This window comes from Oncorhynchus kisutch, unplaced genomic scaffold (assembly GCF_002021735.2).
Source record: "Oncorhynchus kisutch isolate 150728-3 unplaced genomic scaffold, Okis_V2 scaffold3147, whole genome shotgun sequence".
Taxonomy (NCBI): Eukaryota; Metazoa; Chordata; class Actinopteri; order Salmoniformes; family Salmonidae; genus Oncorhynchus; species Oncorhynchus kisutch.
The window spans coordinates 467,655-486,194 of record NW_022265092.1 but is presented as its reverse complement, the minus strand read 5'-3'; the positions used below and the strand labels follow the sequence as shown (position 1 = coordinate 486,194).

General features: G+C 42.6%; 1 protein-coding gene across 16 annotated transcripts in view; it reads right to left on the bottom strand.

The window, feature by feature from the left end:
• The window catches only part of LOC109884542 (ankyrin-3), a 196,756-nt gene that overhangs the window by 36,916 nt on the left and 141,300 nt on the right, over positions 1-18,540 (bottom strand). For 9 of the 16 annotated variants that reach the window (XM_031820225.1, XM_031820226.1, XM_031820223.1 and 6 more), the window contains 9 exons: positions 13,359-13,391; positions 12,410-12,634; positions 6,685-6,839; positions 5,769-5,980; positions 4,562-4,866; positions 2,304-2,532; positions 2,012-2,137; positions 719-844; positions 279-305 (listed from right to left, as the gene is read on the bottom strand). In XM_031820225.1, coding sequence (XP_031676085.1) covers positions 279-305; positions 719-844; positions 2,012-2,137; positions 2,304-2,532; positions 4,562-4,866; positions 5,769-5,980; positions 6,685-6,839; positions 12,410-12,634; positions 13,359-13,391 — 1,438 coding nt within the window. Of the gene's footprint in view, positions 1-278; positions 306-718; positions 845-2,011; positions 2,138-2,303; positions 2,533-4,374; positions 4,423-4,561; positions 4,867-5,768; positions 5,981-6,684; positions 6,840-12,409; positions 12,635-13,358; positions 13,392-18,540 lie in introns of those variants that run through there. The other 7 variants (XM_031820232.1, XM_031820231.1, XM_031820233.1 and 4 more) reach the window with 3 other exon arrangements.

The following is an 18,540-nucleotide window of genomic DNA, read 5'->3' as shown; positions in this document are numbered from 1 at the left end:
TCACCAACAGCTCTGCAAGGTTAACTTAAGAGTTTTTTCCTAAAGGGACAGATCAGGGGACATGGGTGGATGGGTAGAGGTAGAGCCAAGGGTTTACATTGTGACACATCATGCAGTATGTAGATGCTAACAGTTCAGAAGCCTCACAAAAGCAGAGATAGATGAGCCAATGGCAGCAGCAGAGGACACAGAGCAGTGCCTTATTGGACAGCTAGGTCACCAGAGAAGCACAGCCATGGAGGGACAGGGGTAAAGGTCACCAGGGTACTGTATATTACCTCTTCATCTGGGTCTGACTCCATTTCCTTGGGTTCCCAAGATGCATTGCAGAAACAGGCGGAATAAGGAGGGGAATGGACAGGATGTGAAAAGGAGTGATTGACAGAAACAGTTAGAGAAGCCACCGCAAAGCCAGCAAAGAAAAACACAGAAAACAACAGCATTGAAAATCCAACACTTACAGCAGATTAGAAGCCACAGAAACCACGGCAACAACCACAAAGTCAGCCAGTTGAAAAGAACAAGGCACCAAAGCATGAAGTCCCAAATCAGATGGGAGATTTGGTTGGCTAGGAAACAGCCAAAGATAACCACTATGAAGCTCAAAACAGATAAAAGACACACTCAGGCAGCACTTCACCTCTAACATACTGCTCTATCCCCCTGAATGAGGATGGGATGATATGGAACACAGCCATTACAACAGCTGAGTGCTTACCTTCTTCAGCGCAGGTAGGGTGATGTTCAGGTTACACACGGCCGTCTGGGGGAGACCCTTAGCGGTCTTAGTGGTCTCCTTCAGGAATGTCAGACGGCCACACGGCTCCTGGCTGTTGTCTCTGACCTAGAGAGGAACCAAAGCATTTAGGGGATACTCACTACATGAACGAATGCACACAGTTTACGGCTCTTAATGCTATAGATCAACCCTACTACTGACTGTGATGTCAGAAAACCTCTATCCTAAGAGTTCCTGAGGGTAAGATTAGTTCATGAAGGGAGAGCACTCATTAAAGTGCGGGGGGGGGGGGGGGGGGGGTAGTAAAGCCCTGTTGCTGCAGCAGAGTTCAGGAAGCCAGTGACAGATCAATGAGAGGCAGGATGGAACGAGGTTATGGCCTCCGGGCCTTGTTCTAAAGCTGTTTGTTCCAATCAGTACTGGTTCCGTTGCAGCCTCCTACCCAGGCCATGAGTCAGTGGAAAACATCAAGCAGCCTCCTACCCAGGCCATGAGTCAGTGGAGAACATCAAGCAGCCTCCTACCCAGGCCATGAGTCAGTGGAGAACATCAAGCAGCCTCCTACCCAGGCCATGAGTCAGTGGAGAACATCAAGCAGCCTCCTACCCAGGCCATGAGTCAGTGGAGAACATCAAGCAGCCTCATACCCAGGCCATGAGTCAGTGGAAAACATCAAGCAGCCTCCTACCCAGGCCATGAGTCAGTGGAAAACATCAAGCAGCCTCCTACCCAGGCCATGAGTCAGTGGAAAACATCAAGCAGCCTCCTACCCAGGCCATGAGTCAGTGGAAAACATCAAGCAGCCTCCTACCCAGGCCATGAGTCAGTGGAGAACATCAAGCAGCCTCCTACCCAGGCCATGAGTCAGTGGAGAACATCAAGCAGCCTCCTACCCAGGCCATGAGTCAGTGGAGAACATCAAGCAGCCTCCTACCCAGGCCATGAGTCAGTGGAGAACATCAAGCAGCCTCCTACCCAGGCCATGACTCAGTGGAGAACATCAAGCAGCCTCCTACCCAGGCCATGAGTCAGTGGAGAACATCAAGCAGCCTCCTACCCAGGCCATGAGTCAGTGGAGAACATCAAGCAGCCTCCTACCCAGGCCATGAGTCAGTGGAGAACATCAAGCAGCCTCCTACCCAGGCCATGAGTCAGTGGAGAACATCAAGCAGCCTCCTACCCAGGCCATGAGTCAGTGGAGAACATCAAGCAGCCTCCTACCCAGGCCATGACTCAGTGGAGGACATCAAGACAGTAGTATAGTATGTGTACCTTCACACAGAAAGGAAGCCGGTTCTCTTTGAATGCGTAGAAGTTGAGCACCAGTAGCTGTCCAGCCTTGGTCAGAGGAGCTAAGTTACCATAGCAGTCCACATAGATGGGCCTCCCCTCCAGAACCTAGGAGACAACAGCATAATGACATCCTGATCACACAGCTTGGTCTAACCATACAGTGTTCAAGTCATTCTAGAATCATGTATGGTGTAGGAATACATTCCCCAGCATTGTGATAGATGAGAGCAGGAGATGTACATAGGAAGTGAAAGCAGCAGGTGAAACCCACCTCGATGTCTTTGCTCCTGGCCACCTCCTCAAAGTTCTCCTGCTGTTCCAGGGTTTTGTCCACCTTGTCGTCTGTCATACAGAAGCAGCGCAGGCGGGACTCCATAGGGTCGTTCATCTTGGCGAACACCACGAACTTGGCCATGTAAGGAACACAGATGAGCTCTCTGTACAGCTGGGTGGCAAGGCCTACAGTCTCTGGGATCTGGTGGCAGTCAGCAAGCCAGAACCTGAAACACACACAGGATACAGGTTAGAAACACACACAGGACAGAGGACAGATACAGGTTAGAAACACACACAGGACAGAGGACAAGGACAGGTCATCTGTAGTATAATAACACTGAGAATACCTCATGTCATCTGTTGTATAATAACACTGAGAATACATAATGTCATCTGTTGTATAATAACACTGAGAATACCTCATGTCATCTGTAGTACAATAACCCTGAGAATACCTCATGTCATCTGTTGTATAATAACACTGAGAATACATCATGTCATCTGTTGTATAATAACACTGAGAATACCTCATGTCATCTGTAGTACAATAACCCTGAGAATACCTCATGTCATCTGTTGTATAATAACACTGAGAATACCTCATGTCATCTGTAGTACAATAACCCTGAGAATACCTCATGTCATCTGTTGTATAATAACACTGAGAATACATCATGTCATCTGTAGTATAATATCCCTGAGAATACCTCATGTCATCTGTAGTATAATAACACTGAGAATACCTCATGTCATCTGTAGTACAATAACACTGAGAATACCTCATGTCATCTGTAGTATAATAACCCTGAGAATACCTCATGTCATCTGTAGTATAATAACCCTGAGAATACCTCATGTCATCTGTAGTATAATAACACTGAGAATACCTCATGTCATCTGTAGTATAATAACACTGAGAATACCTCATGTCATCTGTAGTATAATAACACTGAGAATACCTCATGTCATCTGTAGTACAATAACCCTGAGAATACCTCATGTCATCTGTAGTACAATCACCCTGAGAATACCTCATGTCATCTGTAGTATAATAACACTGAGAATACCTCATGTCATCTGTAGTACAATAACCCTGAGAATACCTCATGTCATCTGTAGTATAATAACCCTGAGAATACCTCATGTCATCTGTAGTATAATACACTGAGAATACCTCATGTCATCTGTAGTACAATAACACTGAGAATACCTCATGTCATCTGTAGTATAATAACACTGAGAATACCTCATGTCATCTGTAGTATAATAACACTGAGAATACCTCATGTCATCTGTTGTATAATAACACTGAGAATACCTCATGTCATCTGTAGTATAATAACACTGAGAATACCTCATGTCATCTGTTGTATAATAACACTGAGAATACCTCATGTCATCTGTAGTATAATAACACTGAGAATACCTCATGTCATCTGTTGTATAATAACACTGAGAATACCTCATGTCATCTGTAGTATAATAACCCTGAGAATACCTCATGTCATCTGTAGTATAATAACACTGAGAATACCTCATGTCATCTGTAGTATAATAACACTGAGAATACCTCATGTCATCTGTAGTATAATAACACTGAGAATACCTCATGTCATCTGTAGTACAATAACACTGAGAATACCTCATGTCATCTGTAGTATAATAACACTGAGAATACCTCATGTCATCTGTTGTATAATAACACTGAGAATACCTCATGTCATCTGTTGTATAATAACACTGAGAATACCTCATGTCATCTGTTGTATAATAACACTGAGAATACCTCATGTCATCTGTAGTATAATAACACTGAGAATACCTCATGTCATCTGTAGTATAATAACACTGAGAATACCTCATGTCATCTGTAGTATAATAACACTGAGAATACCTCATGTCATCTGTAGTATAATAACACTGAGAATACCTCATGTCATCTGTAGTATAATAACACTGAGAATACCTCATGTCATCTGTAACATTGTGTTAATATTTAAGCTTTTAGAGTATAACCATATGGAAAGTAAATGGACGTAACAACCCAGTAAAGTCAGTTGTGTTACCTGGCAGAGACATTGGTAGTGAAGGAGACACAGTCTTACCTGGCAGAGACATTGGTAGTGAAGGAGTCAGTCTTACATGACAGAGACATTGGTAGTGAAGGAGACAGTCTTACCTGGCAGAGACATTGGTGGTGAAGGAGTCAGTCTTACCTGGCAGAGACATTGGTAGTGAAGGAGACAGTCTTACCTGGCAGAGACATTGGTAGTGAAGGAGACACAGTCGTTGACGAAGGTTAGGGGCGTGGTCCCAGTGATGTCCTCCCATTGGGCAGGAGAGGTTCCGCCGGTGATGCTGCATAGCAACCTCAGGCAGGGGGTGGAATCTCCTTTGTAGCCATTGCTAACCCCCTCCCCTGACAAGGGCGGGACCGGGATCGTCATGGTGATGGGTTTGTGGAACTTCCTGCGTCGAGGTTCCACCGTCACTATGGGGCTGAATGTTGCCCGGTTACCAAGGATCTTCTTCACCATGTCATCAGGAGCCGGCTGGGCCTAGAACCAATCAGAATCGAAGTTCATAATCAGCCAATCAGAAACGCTGTTCCACAGTTAAAACACTTATTCAACAAGTGATTAGTTCGGCTCATAACAACTACAGTAAACAGGTACAGTGTGATGGTTACCCTGTTCTCAGAACAGTTCAGGTACAGTGTGATGGTTTAACTGCACCTGCATTGCTTGCTGTTTGGGGTTTTAGGCTGGGTTTCTGTACAGCACTTTGAGATATCAGCTGATGTACGAAGGGCTATATAAATAAATTTGATTTGATTTGATTTGAGGTATGATGGTTTACCTGCTCTCAGAACAGTTCAGGTTCTGAGAGCAGTTCAGGTACAGTGTGATGGTTAACTGTTCCCAGAACAGTTCAGGTACAGTGTGATGGTTTACCTGTTCCCAGAACAGTTCAGGTACAGTGTGATGGTTTACCTGTTCCCAGAACAGTTCAGGTACAGTGTGATGGTTTACCTGTTCCCAGAACAGTTCAGGTACAGTGTGATGGTTTACCTGTTCCCAGAACAGTTCAGGTACAGTGTGATGGTTTACCTGTTCCCAGAACAGTTCAGGTACAGTGTGATGGTTTATCTGTTCCCAGAACAGTTCAGGTACAGTGTGATGGTTAACCTGTTCTCAGAACAGTTCAGGTACAGTGTGATGGTTTACCTGTTCTCAGAACAGTTCAGGTACAGTGTGATGGTTTACCTGTTCCCAGAACAGTTCAGGTACAGTGTGATGGTTAACCTGTTCTCAGAACAGTTCAGGTACAGTGTGACGGTTAATCTGTTCTCAGAACAGTTCAGGTACAGTGTGACGGTTACCCTGTTCTCAGAACAGTTCAGGTACAGTGTGACGGTTAACCTGTTCTCAGAACAGTTCAGCACTGTGACCAGACTAACCTGCAGTCCCACGCGTATCTTCTTGGTGAGCGCCCCCTCTGGGAAGGAGGCCTGAACCAATGGAAGTGTCAAGCTGGAGAGGACTCCTCCCTCAGGGCCCATCTGGCTGCTCTCCTGTCTGATACGAGACACCACCGCAAAGTACTGTGGGAAATCCTTGGTGATGATGCGACATATACGCTTCTTCTCCAGGTCCTTGGCGCTGTCCAGCTCTGTGGAGGTAGAGACAACAGAATGATTATTACACTGAACTGTCCAGCTCTGTGGAGGTAGAGACAACAGAATGATTATTACACTGAACTGTCCAGCTCTGTGGAGGAAGAGACAACAGAATGATTATTACACTGAACTGTCCAGCTCTGTGGAGGAAGAGACAACAGAATGATTATTACACTGAACTGTCCAGCTCTGTGGAGGAAGAGACAACAGAATGATTATTACACTGAACTGTCCAGCTCTGTGGAGGAAGAGACAACAGAATGATTATTACACTGAACTGTCCAGCTCTGTGGAGGAAGAGACAACAGAATGATTATTACACTGAACTGTCCAGCTCTGTGGAGGTAGAGACAAAATAATGATTATTACACTGAACTGTCCAGCTCTGTGGAGGTAGAGACAACAGAATGATTATTACACTGAACTCTCCAGCTCTGTGGAGGTAGAGACAACAGAATGATTATTACACTGAGCTGTCCAGCTCTGTGGAGGTAGAGACAACAGAATGATTATTACACTGAGCTGTCCAGCTCTGTGGAGGTAGAGACAACAGAATGATTATTACACTGAGCTGTCCAGCTCTGTGGAGGTAGAGACAACATAATTATTATTACACTGAACTGTCCAGCTCTGTGGAGGTAGATAAAAGTCGATACTGTCATCCATCTCAATGATAGTCCTATAATATAGTCCATACCTTCATCCATGCCGTTGAGCAGCTCATTGAGGTCATCTGTCTTGCAGTCGTACTGATGTTCCTTCCAGGTCTCTCCATTCTCACTCCTCAGCATGATCAGCTCCCTCTCCTTCCCCCTCATAGAACCAAAATGGGGGATCTCCACGATCACAGGGCTGTAGGGGGAACCACAGGGCTTTCTCAGTGGTTACACACAAACTACAACACTACAGCCCCAATATGGCCGCCCCTCCTGAGCCGACTGGGATGACAGAGGAGAGGTGAAGATGCTGTTGGTATGATGTCACATGACTTCTATACTCATATCTTAAGTTGTTGTTGGAGAGGTATTGAAGATGAGGATGGGAGGTGCACATGCAGAGCAAATAGACCTGAAAGACTTTCATGGTAGCGTCTGTAACGGAATGGGAACATATGTCAATGAGCTGGATTTATTAGAACAGACACGATGCAGTTAGACAAGTCTGAAGCTGACGAGAAGCTGCACTATGTGAAGGTAGACAGTCCCAGTATGAGATCTCAGAATGATACAGAACTGGAAAACAACCAGCGATGTAGGCATGATATAACCATATCCTATGAAATGCCACAGAGGAGAATTACACACAAAATATACCTCAAGAGGAAGAATTGATATGTAGCCTCATTTTGTATTTTATCAAGCAAATTGAAAACTTGTATGAAACAAATATCAAGATGTCCCTCCTTGCAATCTACTCCCGTTCTGGACATTAACGTGACAGGAGATACTACCTAGTGAGAGGAGTAGAAACTTATCAGAGACTGAGGACATAGAGACCCAGCCTTCTCCATCATTCAGATAAAAGTCATATTGTTAAGGGAGGTTTCAGGCTAGTAACCAAACTTGGGAAAGGATCAGCAGTCATGATAGCAGGATACTGGTGCAGCAGTGAGTATCATGCCCAACAAGCAGGAAGAGCTGAAACAGCCAGGAGGGGAAAAGCCCAAGCGATGTCTCTCTGTGGTAATCACATGGTCGTGATGGAGATGGTGAGATATTACCTAGCATGGACAGCCTGATGTCTCTCTGTGGTAATCACATGGTCGTGATGGAGATGGTGCTATATTACCTAGCATGAACAGCCTGATGTCTCTCTGTGGTAATCACATGGTCGTGATGGAGATGGTGCTATATTACCTAGCATGAACAGCCTGATGTCTCTCTGTGGTAATCACATGGTCGTGATAGAGATGGTGCTATATTACCTAGCATGGACAGCCAGATGTCTCTCTGTGGTAATCACATGGTCGTGATGGAGATGGTGCTATATTACCTAGCATGGACAGCCTGATGTCTCTCTGTGGTAATCACATGGTCGTAATGGAGATGGTGCTATATTACCTAGCATGGACAGCCTGATGTCTCTCTGTGGTAATCACATGGTCGTGATGGAGATGGTGCTATATTACCTAGCATGAACAGCCTGATGTCTCTCTGTGGTAATCACATGGTTGTGATGGAGATGGTGATAATATTACCTAGCAGGGACAGCCCGATGTCTCTCTGTGGTAATCACATGGTCGTGATGGAGATGGTGCTATATTACCTAGCATGAACAGCCTGATGTCTCTCTGTGGTAATCACATGGTTGTGATGGAGATGGTGATAATATTACCTAGCATGGACAGCCTGATGTCTCTCTGTGGTAATCACATGGTCGTGATGGAGATGGTGATAATATTACCTAGCATGGACAGCCTGATGTCTCTCTGTGGTAATCACATGGTCGTGATGGAGATGGTGCTAGCATGGACAGCCTGATGTCTCTCTGTGGTAATCACATGGTTGTGATGGAGATGGTGCTATATTACCTAGCATGGACAGCCTGATGTCTCTCTGTGGTAATCACATGGTCGTGATGGAGATGGTGCTATATTACCTAGCATGGACAGCCTGATGTCTCTCTGTGGTAATCACATGGTTGTGATGGAGATGGTGCTATATTACCTAGCATGGACAGCCTGATGTCTCTCTGTGGTAATCACATGGTCGTGATGGAGATGGTGATAATATTACCTAGCATGGACAGCCTGATGTCTCTCTGTGGTAATCACATGGTCGTGATGGAGATGGTGCTATATTACCTAGCATGGACAGCCTGATGTCTCTCTGTGGTAATCACATGGTCGTGATGGAGATGGTGCTATATTACCTAGCATGGACAGCCTGATGTCTCTCTGTGGTAATCACATGGTTGTGATGGAGATGGTGCTATATTACCTAGCATGGACAGCCTGATGTCTCTCTGTGGTAATCACATGGTCGTGATGGAGATGGTGATAATATTACCTAGCATGGACAGCCAGATGTCTCTCTGTGGTAATCACATGGTCGTGATGGAGATGGTGATAATATTACCTAGCATGGACAGCCAGATGTCTCTCTGTGGTAATCACATGGTTGTGATGGAGATGGTGATAATATTACCTAGCATGGACAGCCTGATGTCTCTCTGTGGTAATCACATGGTCGTGATGGAGATGGTGATAATATTACCTAGCATGGACAGCCTGATGTCTCTCTGTGGTAATCACATGGTCGTGATGGAGATGGTGCTAGCATGGACAGCCTGATGTCTCTTTGTGGTAATCACATGGTTGTGATGGAGATGGTGCTATATTACCTAGCATGGACAGCCTGATGTCTCTCTGTGGTAATCACATGGTTGTGATGGAGATGGTGCTATATTACCTAGCATGGACAGCCTGATGTCTTTCTGTGGTAATCACATGGTCGTGATGGAGATGGTGCTATATTACCTAGCATGGACAGCCTGATGTCTCTCTGTGGTAATCACATGGTTGTGATGGAGATGGTGCTATATTACCTAGCATGGACAGCCTGATGTCTCTCTGTGGTAATCACATGGTCGTGATGGAGATGGTGATAATATTACCTAGCATGGACAGCCTGATGTCTCTCTGTGGTAATCACATGGTCGTGATGGAGCTGGTGATAATATTACCTAGCATGGACAGCCAGATGTCTCTCTGTGGTAATCACATGGTCGTGATGGAGATGGTGCTATATTACCTAGCATGGACAGCCTGATGTCTCTCTGTGGTAATCAGATGGTCATGATGGAGATGGTGCTATATTACCTAGCATGGACAGCCTGATGTCTCTCTGTGGTAATCACATGGTCGTGATGGAGATGGTGCTAGCATGGACAGCCTGATGTCTCTCTGTGGTAATCACATGGTCGTGATAGAGATGGTGATAATATTACCTAGCATGGACAGCCTGATGTCTCTCTGTGGTAATCACATGGTCATGATGAAGATGGTGCTATATTACCTAGCATGGACAGCCTGATGTCTCTCTGTGGTAATCACATGGTCGTGATGGAGATGGTGCTATATTACCTAGCATGGACAGCCTAATGTAATCACATGGTCATGATGGAGATGGTGCTATATTACCTAGCATGGACAGCCTGATGTCTCTCTGTGGTAATCACATGGTCGTGATGGAGATGGTGATAATATTACCTAGCATGGACAGCCTGATGTCTCTCTGTGGTAATCACATGGTTGTGATGGAGATGGTGCTATATTACCTAGCATGGACAGCCTGATGTCTCTCTGTGGTAATCACATGGTCGTGATGGAGATGATGCTAATATTACCTAGCATGGACAGGCTGATGTCTCTATATGGCAGTGGTTCCCAAACTGTGGGGTGTCCCCCCCCCAATATTAAAAAAATAAAATTAACTTACTTAAACTTAAATAAACTTTAAACTTACTCTTGAAAGTTGTAACAGTATAATTTTCTAAACTGGGTAGTGCATCATCAGTTCCTCTTGTCATGTTCGTAATTTTTTCACTTACGTTTTTTAGCCAATAGATATTGTTGTCATCTTTTAGTCACTCAAATATCACATGAATACAACACTTTTAAGATACAAACTTCTACACCAACAAGAACAGTGCTTGAGCCCATATAAATAGACGTGGCACACGCGCGTGCAGGCCGGGTTGGGGGGTGGGGCACGGGATGTTCCCCAATGCTGGAAAGGGGGGCCCAGAGTGAAAAAGTTTGGGAACCCCTGCTCTATGGGATGGTCCTAATATTATCTATCATGGATAGCCTGATGTCTCTCTAATGGATGCTCCTCCTACCCAATAAACTTAGTTCCTGGTGGCCCCAGCTGCAGGACTCGGCTAACCAACATCTCTCCATCGTCTAGACATGGGAGCTTTCTAGGAAGGTGCAGTTTACTGAGTCACATCCAAGCAGCAATAAGAGACACAGAAGATGATATGAGCAACAAACTGGCATTCCTACAACACAGCACATGAACAAATGGCCATCTGACCACACCTGAAGTGGTCTGTGATGCTACCTCTAAGACAACATTAGCATCACTGTGTTGAGGCTAGTTCTGTGATGCTACCTCTAAGACACCATTAGCATCACTGTGTGGAGGCTAGTTCTGTGATGCTACCTCTACGACACCATTAGCATCACTGTGTTGAGGCTAGTTCTGTGATGCTACCTCTAAGACACCATTAGCATCACTGTGTGGAGGCTAGTTCTGTGATGCTACCTCTACGACACCATTAGCATCACTGTGTGGAGGCTAGTTCTGTAATGCTACCTCTAAGACACCATTAGCATCACTGTGTGGAGGCTAGTTCTGTACTGCTACCTCTAAGACACCATTAGCATCACTGTGTGGAGGCTAGTTCTGTGATGCTACCTCTAATACTCCATTAGCATCACTGTGTGGAGGCTAGTTCTGTAATGCTACCTCTAAAACACCATTAGCATCACTGTGTGGAGGCTAGTTCTGTGATGCTACCTCTACGACACTATTAGCATCACTGTGTGGAGTCTAGTTCTGTAATGCTACCTCTAATACTCCATTAGCATCACTGTGTGGAGGCTGCGTTCTTTTGTTTAGTCTTTAAGCAGTATTTCCTATGAAGTGTCCAACTATGGAGACTCTAAGCAACTCTTTCAATGAAGTCTCCAACTATGGAGACTATAAGCAGTCGTTATATGAAGTGTCCAACTATGGAGACTATAAGCAGTCTCTTTCTATGAAGTGTCCAACTATGGAGACTATAAGCACTCTTTCAATGAAGTGTCTAACTATGGAGACTATAGGCAGTCTCTTTCTATGAAGTGTCCAACTATGGAGACTATAAGCAGTCTCTTTCAATGAAGTGACTAACTATGGAGACTATAAGCAGTCTCTTTCAATGAAGTGTCTAACTATGGAGACTATAAGCAGTCTCTTTCAATGAAGTCTCCAACTATGGAGACTATAAGCAGTCTCTTTCAATGAAGTGTCCAACTATGGAGACTATAAGCAGTCTCTTTCAATGAAGTGTCCAACTATGGAGACTATAAGCAGTCTCTTTCAATGAAGTCTCCAACTATGGAGACTATAAGCAGTCTCTTTCAATGACTATCCAACACATGGTAGAAGTGTTCAACTACGTAGAGTAGTGCTATCTGCATGATGCTATGTGAAGAAGCAGCAGATTGACCTACAATAGTTTAGTAGTGCTGGTGTCTACTGGGGTCTGTGTTGGCATGGGAACAAAGGTGGGCAAGCTCCTCTATCTAAACACTGAAACACCACACTATAACAAATCAACACCAAACACTACAAGAACAGATGGCTTCCATGGAGATGAGGAAAGAAGCATCAAAACTAACAAACAGGTAAATAAACAATGTGAAGGCCTACCCCAGGAACTGAGCTCCAGCAGGCCCCACCTCCACCAGCCTGCTGGCCAATCCCTCTCCATCCACCATCGGTGGGGGCGTGGCCAGCTTGTGCCTCTTCGCCAGGCGGCAGGTGATGCGTGTCGGAGCCGTGCACTTCCTGGGCGGGATGATGATGCGCATTCCGTTATGACGACTCCCACGCATGGAGCCGCCACGTGCGTCCACCATGAAACTGACCAGGAACCTACAGGAGGGAGGGAGGGAGGGAGGGAGGGAGGGAGGGAGGGAAGGAAGGCAGGCAGACAGGAAGGGGAGGGAGGGAAGGAAGGGGTGGAAAGGAAGGATGGAGGAAAGGAAGGAAGGGAGGGAGGTTAGAAAGGAAGTATGTAAGGAGGGAGGGAAGGAAGGAAGGAAGGAAGGAAGGAAAGGAAGGAAGGAAGGGAGGGAGGGAGGGAGGGAGGGAGGGAGGGAGGGAGGGAGGGAGGGAGGGAGGGAGGGAGGGAGGGAGGGAGGGAGGGAGGGAGGGAGGGAGGGAGGGAGGGAGGGAGGTAGGTTATGGCTGATAGTACATCTTTATTCACTCTGCTAGTTAGTCCATTTACTACAACAACATGGTTGTTAGGTTATGGCTGATAGTGTTGAGGATGCCTGCGGCAACTCAGCCAATACAAATTATATCAATTAGAAAATTAATGGGACTGATGTCAGTTTAAGAACGCATACAAATCTAGACACAAGAATGTGAGAATGTCATCTATTGTGGGTTACTTGTAATAATTTCATTCCTATCTTCCGATGTGTCTCTTTACTAAGTGTTGAGGTAGATTCAGGTGAGGTAGATTACAGATAAAACAAGCACAGAGAGAAACCGTGGCAACAGTAACCGTGGTAACAGAAACTTTGGTAACAGAAACCGTGATAACAACATAGAGTAACCGTGGTAACAACATAGAGTAACCAATCATCACCTGGAGTCATACTGAGGTAGAGGAGAGGAAAAGCTGCAGGAGGAGAGGGAAACCACAGTCACCATTATGAGTCATACTAGGGGGTTAAATAAAGACAGAAATAAACTAGTACTATAAACTAGTACTATGAATAAACTAGCACTATAAATAAACTAGTACTATAACTAACGTAGTGATATAAATGAACTAGTACTATAAACTAGTCCTAGTAATAATCTAGTACTACAAATTAAGTAGTACAATAAACTAGTATTATAAATAAACTAGTACTATAAATTAAGTAGTACTATAAATAAACAAGTACTATCAATGAAGTAGTACTATAAATAAACTAGTACTATAAATAAACTAGTACTATACATAAACTAGTACTATGAATAAAGTACTGATATAAGTTAACTAGTACTATAAATAAAGTAGTACTATAAATAAACTAGTACTATAAACTAGTCCTATTAATAATCTAGTACTACAAATTAAGTAGTACAATAAACTAGTACTATAAATAAACTAGTACTATAAATAAACTGGTACTATAAATAAGCTCGTACTATACATAAACTAGTACTATAAATCATGTAGGACTATAAATTAATTCGTACTACATATGAACTATTTAATAAATGAAGTAGTACATATACATAAACTAGTAGTATACATAAACTAGTACTATAAATGAAGTAGTCCTATAAATTAACTAGTACTATAAATGAAGTAGTCCTATAAATTAACTAGTACTATAAATTAAGTAATACTAAAAATGAACTAGTACTATAAATAGAGTTGGACTATACATAAACTAGTACTATAAACAAACCAGTACTACAAATGAAGTAGTACTATAAATTAAGCAGTACTATGAATAAACAAGTGCTATTCTATTATTTATTTTTATTTTTTATTTACGCTTTGTTTAACTAGGCAAGTCATTTAAGAACAAATTCTTATTTACAATGATGGACTAGGAACAGTGGGTTAACTGCCTTGTACAAGGGCAGAATGACAGATTTAAACCTTGTCGGCTCGGGGATTTGATCTCGCAATCTTTCGGGGTTACTGGCCCAACGCTCTAACCACTAGGCTACCTGCCGCCCAAATAAAGTAGTACTATAAATGAAGTAGTACTATAAATAAAGCAGTACTATAAATGAAGTAATACTATAATTAAAGTAGTACTTTAAATAAAGCAGTATTATAAATAAAACAGTACTATAAATGAAGTAATACTATAATTAAAGTAGTACTTTAAATGAAGCAGTACTATAAATAAAACAGTACTATAAATGAAGTAGTACTATAAATAAAGCAGTACTATAAATGAAGCAGTATTATAAATAAGGTAGTACTATAAATAAAGCAGTAGATAAATGGAGTAGTACTATAAATAAGGTAGTACTATAAATAAAGCAGTACTATAAATGAAGTAATACTATAATTAAAGTAGTACTTTAAATGAAGCAGTACTATAAATAAAACAGTACTATAAATGAAGTAGTACTATAAATAAAGCAGTACTATAAATGAAGCAGTACTATAAATGGAGTAGTACTATAAATAAGGTAGTACTATAAATAAAGCAGTACTATAAATGGAGTAGTACTATAAAGTAGCACTATAAATAAACTAGTACTATAAATTAAGTAGTCATTTTAAATACAGTAGTACTATACATTAAGTAGTACTATAAATAAACTAGTACTATAAACAAGTACTATAAACTTGTACTAGAAATGAAGTAGTACTAGAAATAACTAGTACTATACACAAACTAGTATAATGTATAAATTAGTACTATACATAAACGAGTACTATATAAACTAGTATTATAAATATTCTAGGACTATACATGAAGTAGTACTATAAACAAGAGAGAGAGAGAGAGAGAGAGAGAGAGAGAGAGAGAGAGAGAGAGAGAGAGAGAGAGAGAGAGAGAGAGAGAGAGAGAGAGACAGAGAGAGAGAGGGAGAGAGAGAGAGAGAGAGAGAGAGAGGGAGAGATACCAAGGTATGACCTTCCATTCACCAACATAGAGATTAATTAAATAAATTGATGAAGCAGTTCCATAACAAGAGTCTATAGGCCTGTTCTACTGTAGAGTCTGTATCTATAGAGTCAGTCTGTATCTATAGAGTCAGTCTGTATCTATAGAGTCAGTCTGTATCTTACCCAGAGTCTATAGGCCTGTTCTACTGTAGAGTCTGTATCTATAGAGTCAGTCTGTATCTTACCCAGAGTCTATAGGACTGTTCTACTGTAGAGTCTGTATCTATAGAGTCAGTCTGTATCTATAGAGTCAGTCTGTATCTATAGAGTCAGTCTGTATCTTACCCAGAGTCTATAGGCCTGTTCTACTGTATAGTCTGTATCTTACCCAGAGTCTATAGGACTGTTCTACTGTAGAGTCTGTATCTATAGAGTCAGTCTGTATCTTACCCAGAGTCTATAGGCCTGTTCTACTGTAGAGTCTGTATCTATAGAGTCAGTCTGTATCTTACCCAGAGTCTACAGGACTGTTCTACTGTAGAGTCTGTATCTATAGAGTCAGTCTGTATCTTACCCAGAGTCTATAGGCCTGTTCTACTGTAGAGTCTGTATCTATAGAGTCAGTCTGTATCTTACCCAGAGTCTATAGGACTGTTCTACTGTAGAGTCTGTATCTATAGAGTCAGTCTGTATCTTACCCAGAGTCTATAGGCCTGTTCTACTGTAGAGTCTGTATCTATAGAGTCAGTCTGTATCTTACCCAGAGTCTATAGGCCTGTTCTACTGTAGAGTCTGTATCTATAGAGTCAGTATGTATCTATAGAGTCAGTCTGTATCTATAGAGTCAGTCTGTATCTTACCCAGAGTCTATAGGCCTGTTCTACTGTAGAGTCTGTATCTTACCCAGAGTCTATAGGACTGTTCTACTGTAGAGTCTGTATCTATATAGTCAGTCTGTATCTTACCCAGAGTCTATAGGCCTGTTCTACTGTAGAGTCTGTATCTATAGAGTCAGTATGTATCTATAGAGTCAGTCTGTATCTATAGAGTCAGTCTGTATCTTACCCAGAGTCTATAGGCCTGTTCTACTGTAGAGTCTGTATCTTACCCAGAGTCTATAGGACTGTTCTACTGTAGAGTCTGTATCTATATAGTCAGTCTGTATCTTACCCAGAGTCTATAGGCCTGTTCTACTGTAGAGTCTGTATCTATAGAGTCAGTCTGTATCTTACCCAGAGTCTATAGGCCTGTTCTACTGTAGAGTCTGTATCTATAGAGTCAGTCTGTATCTTACCCAGAGTCTATAGGCCTGTTCTACTGTAGAATCTGTATCTTACCCAGAGTCTATAGGACTGTTCTACTGTAGAGTCTGTATCTATAGAGTCAGTCTGTATCTTACCCAGAGTCTATAGGACTGTTCTACTGTAGAGTCTGTATCTATAGAGTCAGTCTGTATCTTACCCAGAGTCTATAGGCCTGTTCTACTGTAGAGTCTGTATCTATAGAGTCAGTCTGTATCTATAGAGTCAGTCTGTATCTTACCCAGAGTCTATAGGACTGTTCTACTGTAGAGTCTGTATCTTACCCAGAGTCTACAGGACTGTTCTACTGTAGAGTCTGTATCTTACCCAGAATCTATAGGCCTGTTCTACTGTAGAATCTGTATCTTACCCAGAGTCTATAGGACTGTTCTACTGTAGAGTCTGTATCTTACCCAGAGTCTATAGGACTGTCCTACTGTAGAGTCTGTATCTATAGAGTCAGTCTGTATCTTACCCAGAGTCTATAGGACTGTTCTACTGTAGAGTCTGTATCTATAGAGTCAGTCTGTATCTTATCCAGAGTCTATAGGACTGTTCTACTGTAGAGTCTGTATCTATAGAGTCAGTCTGTATCTTACCCAGAGTCTATAGGACTGTTCTACTGTAGAGTCTGTATCTATAGAGTCAGTCTGTATCTTACCCAGAGTCTATAGGCCTGTTCTACTGTAGAGTCTGTATCTATAGAGTCAGTCTGTATCTTACCCAGAGTCTATAGGCCTGTTCTACTGTAGAGTCTGTATCTATAGAGTCAGTCTGTATCTTACCCAGAGTCTATAGGCCTGTTCTACTGTAGAGTCTGTATCTTACCCAGAATCTATAGGCCTGTTCTACTGTAGAATCTGTATCTTACACAGAGTCTATAGGACTGTTCTACTGTAGAGTCTGTATCTTACCCAGAGTCTATAGGACTGTCCTACTGTAGAGTCTGTATCTATAGAGTCAGTCTGTATCTTACCCAGAGTCTATAGGACTGTTCTACTGTAGAGTCTGTATCTATAGAGTCAGTCTGTATCTTATCCAGAGTCTATAGGACTGTTCTACTGTAGAGTCTATATCTATAGAGTCAGTCTGTATCTTACCCAGAGTCTATAGGACTGTTCTACTGTAGAGTCTGTATCTATAGAGTCAGTCTGTATCTTACCCAGAGTCTATAGGCCTGTTCTACTGTAGAGTCTGTATCTATAGAGTCAGTCTGTATCTTACCCAGAGTCTATAGGCCTGTTCTACTGTAGAGTCTGTATCTATAGAGTCAGTCTGTATCTTACCCAGAGTCTATAGGCCTGTTCTACTGTAGAGTCTGTATCTATAGAGTCAGTCTGTATCTTACCCAGAGTCTATAGGCCTGTTCTACTGTAGAATCTGTATCTTACCCAGAGTCTATAGGACTGTTCTACTGTAGAGTCTGTATCTATAGAGTCAGTCTGTATCTTACCCAGAGTCTATAGGACTGTTCTACTGTAGAGTCTGTATCTATAGAGTCAGTCTGTATCTTACCCAGAGTCTATAGGCCTGTTCTACTGTAGAGTCTGTATCTATAGAGTCAGTCTGTATCTATAGAGTCAGTCTGTATCTTACCCAGAGTCTATAGGACTGTTCTACTGTAGAGTCTGTATCTTACCCAGAGTCTATAGGACTGTCCTACTGTAGAGTCTGTATCTATAGAGTCAGTCTGTATCTTACCCAGAGTCTATAGGACTGTTCTACTGTAGAGTCTGTATCTATAGAGTCAGTCTGTATCTTATCCAGAGTCTATAGGACTGTTCTACTGTAGAGTCTGTATCTATAGAGTCAGTCTGTATCTTACCCAGAGTCTATAGGACTGTTCTACTGTAGAGTCTGTATCTATAGAGTCAGTCTGTATCTTACCCAGAGTCTAT